The 11,102-nt window shown below is 54.1% G+C and overlaps 1 protein-coding gene across 1 annotated transcript in view; it reads right to left on the bottom strand.

Annotated features, from left to right (window-relative positions):
- CCND3 (cyclin D3) overlaps positions 1-11,102 on the bottom strand; it is a 34,354-nt gene that overhangs the window by 22,830 nt on the left and 422 nt on the right. The window contains exon 2 of the mRNA XM_048328296.1: positions 10,509-11,073. Coding sequence (XP_048184253.1) covers positions 10,509-10,595 — 87 coding nt within the window. The 5' untranslated portion in view covers positions 10,596-11,073. The remainder of the gene's footprint in view (positions 1-10,508; positions 11,074-11,102) is intronic.

The raw sequence follows: 11,102 nt of genomic DNA on the forward strand, positions 1-11,102 counted from the left end.
TTCCTCATCCTTTGGCTGATTTCTGCCCAGCCTGACCTGACCACTGAAGGCACCACGGTGGCACAGTCCCACAAGTGTCACACCAACAGGGCACTCAGGAGACACTCAGATCCCACTGAGGAACGGCTGCAGCCCTTCCAGACACGGATAATCCGCTCAGGGGCTGGGGTTTTGTGGGAAAGCAGCTGGGGAGCAGTGGCTGGAGAGCTGTGCCACATCTGGTTGTCACCAGACCCTCGCAGGTGGCACCTCGGTGTCTAATCCTGCCACCCCAGCCCCGGCGTTATCAGGGCCCTGTGACCACCCTGAGACCAGAAAGGGCAGAGATAAAGCAAAAAGTCCTTTTATTTTCTTTTCTTTTTTGTGCTCCTGCAGCTCCAAGCCTGGGTTTCTCAGAATCCAGCTGCCCTCAAAGGAGAAATGAGACAAACAAATGTGTGGGGACAGGGACAGGGAGCGATAGCGCTGCCAGGAGCCCCTGGCACTGTCCCTGTCCCCAGGGGTGCCCTGAGGTATCACCACCCTGCACATGGAGCAGCTTAAAGGGTGAGGAAGAGCTGCCTGCACCTCCAGAGGCAGCTGTGCAGGGTTTGGAATGGAAATCCCACGGTTTTCCTCCAGGAAATCCATCCTGCTGCAGTCTCTGCGTGTGAGAGACTGGAAATAACCTCAGATATTGATACTTGCACTTTTCTTGCTCAGGCCCCTGCCAGGGCAGCTCCTGAGCTGTTGGGAAGTGATGCCAAGTGCTGGAATTGTTTCAGGACATGGCTTGGGATCTGTCTGAAGGAGGGGGACGCATCCAAGTGGCAGCTCTGGCTGGGAACACCCCAAGCAGAGACCCAGAACGTGCCCTGGGAAGGAGTCAGGAGCTGTGCTCAGCTCAATCTGACATCCAGAAAAACTGGAGATCCCTCTTTTTCAGGGATACACTGCTCGAGATTAATCTTATCCTAATTAATAAACTGGAAACAAGAAATAAACTGCATTCTAAGTAATAAACTATATCCTAAATAATAAACTATAAACAGGGACCGTGCATTCGGCCTGAACCCCACAGGGCTCTGCTGTGAAATGGGGCTGGGAAATGCTGCAAGACACCCTGAATTCCCAATTTTTGCAGCTCTAACCACCAAAATCCTGGATAATTCCTGCCCTGATGGAGCCAGGAGAGCCCTCAGTGCCTGCACACCCAGCATGGTGCCCCTGTCACTGATGGTGGCAGGGAGACAACAAGAAATAAAAGGTTTAAAGACAAGGCTGCCTTTGCCCCCACAGATTTCAAGGGGTCCCCACAAAGCCTTTCTCAGCCCGTTGAGCCCCACAAATTTATTTTTACCTGCCAAACACATTCAGAGCATTCAAAAGTGTTTATTTACTTCCTGCCCAGTGAAAGTGGAGCGGGAGAAAATAGATGCTGAGCAACGATCTCTGCTCACCTGCAGGGCCCCGCTGGTTGGGTGCACAGCTGAGAACTCCAGGGGTGCCCCCAGAGCAGTTTTTGCACCCCCCCCCCCAATCTCTTGGCAACCCCACACCTGCAGCCCTGGCTGAGGTGCTGAGGATGTGTCTGGGGGAGGCTTTGAGCTCAGCCTGCAAAGCCACGGCGGCTCAGGGAGCAGAGATTCTGCTGGGGGGGGAGGGTCCTGAGCTGCCTGTGAGCTCTGGGCTCAACCCCGAGCTTTGCAAAGCTCGGCTTTCACAGGGTTTAAAGGGTTGCACCAGGTTTGAAAAGCAGCTGCAAGAGAGGCTTGAAAGATATGGCACAGGAGGTTTGAGGAGTGTCACATCCCAGAGCTGGCAGGAGTTGCTGCCACACTTTCCCAGTCCTGGTGCTGCTCTGAGACTCCTGCAGCTCTTTGCACTCGGGGTTTGGAGCATCCCAAATATTGGGATTGCATCTTTCCCTGCCTTGATAAAGCCACGGAGGGAGCCACACGTGTCCCCTCACCAAATTCAGGCTGGCTCTCTCCTCTGCAGCATGATAGGAAACTGCAGAGATAAAGAGAAGATGGAGAATTTGGGGAAATCTCTGCAAAATCTGAGACTTTTTGGGGTATTTCCAATGGTGAGGCTGATCCAGGCTCTGCTTGTCGATGTAATTGAAGCCATCAGACATCAAAAAAAAAAGGGCAAAGCTCCCGTTTTTATTGATTTGTTTTCTGGATCAGGCTAGAAATCCAAGCAGGGCTGGTTTGGAAGGTGCTTTCCGTGAGCCTGGAGCCCATCTGAGCCCTGCTCCCACCCAAAACCTGCCCACAGAAACCTGAGCTGGGCTGGGGAGCACCAGCCCCTGAACACCTGAGCTTGGAACAGCCTTTTTCCAAGGGAAAAACCCTTGGAAGAGGAAAAGAAAGACAAAAACTGCACAAAAGTGCTGGGTTAGAGCCTGCAGATCCCCATCCACGAAGCAGGGATCTGCTTGAGCCAGGAAATGCTTCCCAGAAGGAGAAATGCAGGATGGAACCACTTCCAAGGGATTGTTGCTCCTCACCTCTCCTGATGCTGATCCAGGTGGTCTTGGCTCCAGGCCCACAACATTTGGGCCTGATTTTTGGAGGTCTCACCCCCTGGACATTCCAGGCAGAGGCACAAAGTGTTGTTTTGTTGCTTTCCAGCAGGAATTCGGCACAAGGAATTCAGGCCACGGACACTTTGAGATGAACCCAGTGAAGCTGCACAAGCAGCAGGGCTGGTTTGGGGGCTGATGCTAAAAAAATAGAACAAACCACTTGAAATATTTGAATTTTGAGGTTTTTCCCTCAAAAAGATCCCATTTTTCCAAGCTGTGGCTCCTGCACTGCCACACTCAACCAGCTGCAAGGAGGAGGGAAGGCAGCACCAGGCTCCCTGCACCCATCCAACTTCTGCTCTCGCATAGGAAGTTGATAAAAACCTCACTGGGTTGCAAAAAAGAAAATCAGATTTCAAAACCGCTGCTCAAAGGGCTCCAGAGGCTCTCAGCAGCCCTGGATTAACCCTTTCCACCCTTTCCAGAGGGTCCCTTCCAGCTGGGGATGCCAACAAATCCTTTGGTGTCTTTGCTCAGCTCTTTGGGGGCTTTTTTTTGGCCCTTTGTGTTCTATTTTGATGTGGATTTTATCTCGGGGCTTATCACCTGTCCAACCTGCTCTTATCAACGAGCAGGCTGGGGAGAGGAGGGGATGGAGGGAAAAGCTCTGTTAAAATGCTCACCTGCTGCAAAGGGTGAGCAGAAAATGGGGAAAAACCAGTGGAAGTTTGGCTGGAAAAAGCCATCAGCCTGTCAGAAAACACTTGATCCAGCTCCTGCTGGGAAGCTCCAGCTCCTTGGGGATTCCCAATTCTGGATTCCAACCCCCAAAATCCTCATTCTCACGGAAGAACCAAGTTCCCACTCTTTTGTGTATTTTCCACCCGTTCTGGGAATCGTTCCTGCAGCGGTGGCGCAAAGATCTGTGTCCTGCCGGCCTGGGAATGCACTGATCCACGGGATCCAGCTCCCCCAGGGATCCCAGAGGAACGACAGCTGCGGATGGATCAGCATCCCAGAGGATGGATCAGCATCCCAGAGGATGGATCAGCACCGCCGTGGCTCTTGGTGGACAAAGCAAAGACAGATTTGGCCTCACTTCACTTTGGGAAGTTCCAATTTTAGCATCCTTCTCACCAGGCAGGAAAAATGCCACTAAAGAGGGCCATTTTGGGGTTTTTTTTCCCCATTTCCTGCACCTTCCCTGCCGTTTTCCCTGGAGCAGAGCCCCAACACCAGCACCACCAGCTCAGCCACCTTTTTTCCATACCTGCTGCTCCTGGAAGATCTGCTCCCAGCCTGCTGCAACCTGCCAGGCACTTGGGGAACAACCTGGGGGAGGAGATTCCCTGGATTCTGGGATCTGAAATACGGGATTTGTCCCACTTCCCATTCCATGGGCCTGCACCAGCCCTGCCACGTCCCTGTCACAGCAGGACAGCTTTGCACAGCTCCCAGCCGTCGGATTTTCCTGCCAGGAGGGAGCTGGGCACTTCCCTTCCCGCTGCTTTGTGGTTTTCCTGGGATGGGGAGCAGGTGGCCTGGGCTTGTCACCCCCTGCCTGTCACCCCCTGCCTGTCACCCCCTCCTTGTCACCCCATCACCCTCTGCCTGTCACCCCTGTCTGTCACCCCCTGTCACCCTCTGCCTGTCCCCCCCGTCACCCCCTGCCTGTCACCCCCTGCCTGTCACCCTCTCCTTGTCACCCCCTGCCTGTCACCCCTGCCTGTCACCCCATCACCCCCTGTCACCCTGCCTGTCACCCCCTGCCTGTCACCCCATCTGTCACCCCCGTCACCCCCGCCTGTCACCCCTGCCTGTCACCCCTGCCTGTCATCCCTGCCTGTCACCCCCGTCACCCTATGCCTGTCACCCCATCTGTCACCCCCTGTCACCCCTGTCTGTCACCCCCTGTCAGTCACCCCGCCTGTCACCCCGTCTGTCACCCCCTGTCACCCCTGTCTGTCACCCCCTGTCAGTCACCCCGCCTGTCACCCCGTCTGTCACCCCGTCTGTCACCCTGCCTGTCACCCTGTCTGTCACCCCTGCCTGTCACCCCCTGCCATCCCCCCTGTCCCCCCGTGCCCTGCTCGCTGTGTGGCTGTGATTAAATCGGGCCTGTTCAACCGCCGCCGCCGCCAGATGTGGGGACCTGCTCTGTCACAGAGGAGAGGCAAACAGCCCCAAGTGACACGGGGTGACAGAGGTGACAGTTGTGTGCACGTGAAGCGTGGCCTGGCCCCCCCCCGGGTGCCCCCAAACCGCAGGATCTTTGCTGGGCCCGTGGGAAATGATTTTATCAATCTTTAAATATTTCCCCCCAAAACAGACCCTGCTCTGGTGGTGAGGCTGAGGAAGGGCCTGGTCTGTCCCTCAGCCAACTTTCCCTTCTGGAATCTGGGAAAAGCTCAGTATTCCTGAGCTTTTTCCAGCTAAAAACCCCCTGCTCTTCCCCAAATCCATGGGGATATCAGACCTCTTCCCTTTCCTGCCCAGCTGGAGGGTTCCAGAGCATGGAAAACCTGCTCGGATCTGTTTTTGGGGTGCCACCAGCATCTCCTTGGCCTGATGGAATTCCTCACCTCCAAATCTCACACCAAATGGAATTCCTCACACCAAGGGACACAGCCTGAGGGAAATGTTGTCCAGGGATGGGATCCAGGATCAAGATTTTATCCATAAATATTTTCTCCGCTTACTTTTCCCTCTTCAAAATTGCATTTCCTGGGATAAAGGGATCCTTAGGATGGGGATCCAGGGAGCTGCACAAGAAAGGGACAACGAGTGGAGCCAAGCCAGAAACTTCCAGAGGAAATGATGGAGAATTACAGAGAAATCTGCAGCTGAGAGAGGAAGAGCTGGAGCCGGGAGGGAGGGAGGGAGGGACACGATCTCTGTCCCCATGGCCAGGGCAGGGAGGTGACAGCACAGGACCTATCGTGGCCTCCCAGCTGGTGCAGCTCCAGCCTGTGGCTCTCAGGGCTGCCATCCATGGGGACTTTATCGGGGCTGTCCCTCCTCTCCTCCTGTCCCGCTCCTGCCCCTCGATTTCCAAAAAGGGCGGGAGAAGTCCCGGAATCAGCGGCACATCCTGAACAGCTGCTGCCACCCTCTATCTGTGCCTCAGCCCTGGTGTCTCCTTGTGGCTTCTGAAGCCCCCAGAGACACCAAACTGCCCTGCCAGGCTGGTGGGGAGGGGTGACGACCCCAAAAAGGCTGCAGGGGTTTGTGGGTTCAGGTGGGAAGGGGTGAGAGGACCCCAAAAAGGCTGCAGAGCTTTGTGGGCTCAGTTCTGGGCGGGAAGAGGTGAGAGGATGATTTTTAGGGACATGGCTCCTTCTGAAGTCAAGAAAAGCCATTAAAAAGCCAATTTTTTTGAGGGAGGAGGGGATTAAAAAGGTCCTTGAAAGAAAACCAACATCATCCAAGTGATTTAACAAACCTCCCTCTCCCCACAGCCTTTTGCAGGATTTCTTCCTGAGAAGCCTCCCCTTTCCCTGAAGATCCTGGGGTGGTTTTTTTTTTTGGAGCACAGATGAATAAACTCCAGGCTTTGTTCTTAGCAAGGATCTTTTATCAGCTCCTTACCCTCATTTCATCTGCAAATGGGGACGGGGAACTGATCTGATCAAACAAGAACCAGTCCTAACCCAAGCTCTAAACTCAGCTTGAGCTGTTGAGAGGGTCCAATGAGTTCACACAACTTCCTGCATTTCATCCATCCCGATTCCTTCTGTACTTCCAGGATCCCACTGGGAAGAAAAAAGGGACTTTTCATCAGCCTCCCAGCTCGGATTTAGGGATTTTCTCAAAGTGCTTTGCTAAGAAGCGACGGCAGCTTAAAATGACAGATTTAATGAGCAAGAGAAGGTGACAACAGTCGCTGTCACCCCCGTTATTGTCACCCATCCTGTCACACCGAGGAGCTGCTCAACTCTGCCACGCAAACCCTGCTGCTGCTTCAGCTCTTTCCCCTCAAACCCTTCCAAAAACCAGCTCATTTTAGGTCCAAAGATCCCCCAAGGCTCCTATTCTGGTCAGGGAATCCCAACAGCAGAGTTTGCCCCATATCCCACTGTGGGAAGCATCTCCAAACCCCCTCGGTCCATCCTGGGAGGATTTTTGCATGGATGAGACTCAGAACCATCTGGATAAGTCCCCTTGTCTGTCAGAAATTGGGAATTGCTCATGAAAGGACCCCAAACCCAGCTGGGATCAGCAAACCCTGGCACACGACCACGGCTCAGAAGACTTTCCCAAACTTTCCCAGAGTTTCCCAAACTTTCCCGTTGCCCTGCTCTGAAGCAGAGCCAGCCTGGGATCTACTGCAGGAATGGCTCTGAATGCTCCATTCCAGGAGGGAATTTGGGCACAGCTGCCCAGAGCCCATCCCAGCCCCACGGAGCAGCAGGATTCCTTCCCCCACCCCTGCCCTGAGGAGGCACCACCCTGCCTGTGGTTTCCTGTGGTGACAGTGGGGTTTTGTCACTCAAATGTGGCTGCTCCGGGGCCAGGATGTCACCCCGTGGGGCCACCAACGCCTCCCTCTGCGAGGCACCGAAGGGATGGGTGACACTGCTGTCCCCTGTGAGCTGAGGTGGCTTCCCCTGCCGGCTCCCACCTCTGATCCCTGGAAAAATCCAGGCAGGCACCTGGGATGGGCTCCTGGCCCTGGGCAGAACGGCCAAATGTGGATAAAACCAGGGATAATTCTGGGATTGCTGCAGTTGAATGTGGTATTTGCACCTGCCTGGTCAAGGATGAGTGGGAAGAGGAGGATTCCGGGAGGTTCTGGTGAGGAATCCATGCCAGGAATGAGGCAGAGCTCTCTGTCCCTGCTCCCAGAGTCTCTCCAGGCAGTTTTTTTAGGATCCCTTAAGGGAATCCATGCCAGGAATGAGGCAGAGCTCTCTGTCTCTGCTCCCAGAGTCTCTCCAAGCAGTTTTTTTAGGATCCCTTAAGGGACCAGCTCATCACCATCCCCGAATAAAGCAGGAGAGGCTGGGCCAGACAAGGCCTGGCTCTGCTGGACGTGGGGATCTGATGATTCCCAGCATCCCTGATCCCAAGGGATTGCCTTGGGCTGTCCCATCCAGCCTCTGGCACGTCCAAAGTGGCTGCACTTAGCCCAAAGTGACAATGACAATCTGCAGGTGGCATTGGGCAGAGAACTTGTCACCCTCTGCACTTCAGGGAGCAGGTGGGGAGCATTCCCATTGGAAAAATCCAAGGGATTGAGGGGATTGGGGAATGCAGAGAGCTAAACCTGCAGAGCTCCTCTGTTCCCTCAGCAACCCCAAATCTGCTTTTCCACAGAAAATAAAGTTCCCATCTGAGCCACACAAAAATAAAAAAGCAGCTTGGATCCATCTCCTCATCCCTTTGGATCCCAGAACTCCAGGCAGGGGGACAGGAGGGAGCAGAACATTCCCTGAGCCACCAGTGGGGCTGGAGATGGCTGGGGGGAGGTGGGGGTGAAATTCCTGCTGGATTAGAGGTGGCCCTGACTCAGGAGCTGAGGGAATGGGAAGGAACAGATTTGACATAAATAAAAAATAAAAAGCCCAAAGCAAATATCCATCAAATCCTGGGAAAAAAGCAGGAAAGATCTCTGATATTCCAATCTGGCCAGAGACAGCTCCTGGGATCTGCTGCAGGCTCATCCTCATGGAGCAGGACTTCCAGAAAGGGTGTCCACGCCACACAGGATTCCCTGGGAATACCTGGGAAGGGTCTCCTGCCTGCCAGGGGTGGCTGTGAACCCCCCAGCTCATCCTGGGGATGAATTCCAACACTCTCCAAAGAGTTTTGTGGTGGAGCTGGATATCTGGGAGAACGCTGCAGCCCTGAGGAGCCCAGTTCCCTGTTTACTTCCTGCTGCCCTGCATTCCCAGCAGCTGGAATTTGTGGGATCAAAGAGCCCCCAGCGCAGGCAGCTTCTCCCCCGTGGTTATTTAGAGGTTTGGATAAACCTCTCCAAGTTTTCCTCTGGAAAAATTCCCCCCTGGAATATCCCAACTCCCACCCTGAGAGGTGTTTGGTATCCTGGAAGCTTTTCCCCACTCTCTGTGCCTGTGGCATCTTTGGAAGAAGTCTCAATTCCAGCTGGGACTACTCAGAGCTCATCCACATCCCCACACCTCGCTGGGAATTCCTTTCTGGATCAGATTTTCCTCTTCCAAATAACAAATCCAGGGAGAAAACTCCAAGACTTTCACTTCCAGAGCCTTTAATATCCACCAACTGCCAAGAATAACACTTTAGCAAACAAATAAGATTGCTCAAGTATAAAAAAAATGGCTCAAAACTCCAAATAAAATATAAAAACCAACAGTCCCATGGCTTTAAACTCTCCATGTTGGAGTTCTCATTCCTGCAAGGCACAACCCAATGTCCACATGGGGAAAAAAACCCCAAACATTCCCAGAAATTCCGTTTATTCCCTCCTAGCCCAGCAGCAGCTTCTGGAGCACATCAAGTGTTTGTCACTGTCAAACTGCACCCCAAAACGCCTCCGATCTGGTTATCCAAGGAATTTGGGGGGGGCTCAGAGGAGTTTTCAGTATCAAGAGGGAGCAGGGTGGGTTTGGGTGGATTTTTTGGGGGATCCTCACAGCTGAGGGGTGAAAATCGGCATTAATTCAGCGCTGGTGATTTGGGTTCTGAAGGAAGCGGCTCAAAAATCAGAATCTCGCGGTCCCAACGTGCCCTCTGCTGGCAGCGGGGCTGGCGCAGCCAGGAAATCCTGGGAAAGAGGGAGGGAACCAACCACACAAGATCCTTTTCTCCAACCCCATCCAAAGCACATCTCTGGGAAGCCACAGTGGGATTTCAGGGACAGGAGATTAAAACGGCTTTCCTCTGGAAAATTCCCCACTGGAATTTGCACCCTGAGAGGTGTTTGGCATCCTGGAAACTCCTCCCCACTCTCTGTGCCTGTGGGAAAATGGAATCTAAATCCCAGATGGGAGCACTCATGGAACAGGGATGGACACAAGGTGCCAGCAGGGTTTTGCTTCCAAATTCTGTCCCTTTCAAATAGGATTCGTAGAATCATAAAATCATGGCATTGTTGAGGTTGGAAAAGCCCTCCGGGATCATCGAGTCCGAGCTGTGCCCGATCCCCACCCTGAGCACTCAGTGCCACGTCCAGGTGACACCTCCAGGGATGGGCACTCCAAACCTCCCTGGGCAGCCCTTTCCAACCCTTTCCATGAGGAAATTCCTGCTGATCTCCACCCTGAGCCTCCCCTGGCCCAGCCTGAGGCCGTTCCCTCTCCTCCTGTCCCTGTTCCCTGCGATAAGATCCCAAATCCCCCTCGGCTGCCCCCTCCTGCCAGGGACCTGTGCAGAGCCAGGAATTCCCCTGGAGCCTCCTTTTCTCCGGGCTGAGCCCCCCTCAGCTCCCCCAGGATTCTCCAAACCCTTCCCCATCTCCCTCTCCTTCCCTGGACATTCTCCAGCCCCTCCATGTCCCTCTTGCCATGAGGGCCCAGAACTGGACACAGCATTCCAGGTGCCTCAGCAGCTCCCAGTGACATTCCTGGACATTCAGCAAAGGCTCCTTTGTGCTGGTCCCCCCTGTCCCAGCTGCTCTCAAAGCCACTGCAGAGCCCCTGGATCCCTGGAAGTGTCCCAGGCCAGGTTGGATGGGGCTTGGAGCCATCTGGGATAGGGGAAGGTGTCCCTGCCCATGGCAGGGGGTGGAATGGGATGAGCTTTAAGTTCCTTTCCCACCCAAACCAGTCTAGGATTGGTTGTTTCCATCTCTCCATGTCCTGAGCCCACTCTGGGGTGACCCTCGTGTCCCCCAGCCCTGGCACGCACAACGCCCACGGGGAATTCCCGCAGGGAATTCCCGCAGGGAAACCACAGCCAGATCCCCAGAAATCCATCCCAAGGGACATTCAACATCCTTGGCACAATCCAGAGCACAAAAGGCAGGAGATTGCCCTCAACAGCACCTTGTCAGCCCACACACCCCTTCTCCTCCTACCTTTGCTGCTCCAGAAGTTTCCTTCGCTTCAGCTTGGAACAATCCAGCTCCACCTCCCCGTGCCTCCTCATTTCCCTGCTTTTTCATGGATTTTGCTGCTCCTGCAGGGGAAACCCAGCAGCGTGAGGGAGCCGTGTTTCCATCCAGCCCCAGGACCTTTAATTCCCGGCGTGGCAGCTGTTGTTTACATCGCTTTTCGCCCCTCTCTGACGCTCAGCAATTGGCTCTCAGAGCGTTCTGGCTGTCCCACACGTGTGCTAGAACAGGAAGCGAGGGGTGGGAGCTGCAGCCTGGTGGTTTCCTGTTCTGGCCTCCCCAAACACTTCGGGGACAGCAGAGCTTTGATCTCGGGTACACCGAGGTGCAGCTCAGGGTACACAGGGCTTTCAACAGGAAACCCTCGCTGTTCCCATGGTTACGGGGCTTTCAGAGGGGTTTTAGTGAATCATTTCCAAGTGGGAACGTGGTGCTGTGACAGGAGGTTTGTGGTCCTTGTTGCAAAATAAATCATGGTTATCTCAAGGCAGGATGTTCTTTGAGGTCGGGTCTTTGTGCGCTTTCGAGCCTAATCAGTGAGAAAGGAGAGTTAATCAG

Source organism: Corvus hawaiiensis, chromosome 24 (genome assembly GCF_020740725.1).
Source record: "Corvus hawaiiensis isolate bCorHaw1 chromosome 24, bCorHaw1.pri.cur, whole genome shotgun sequence".
NCBI lineage: Eukaryota > Metazoa > Chordata > Aves > Passeriformes > Corvidae > Corvus > Corvus hawaiiensis.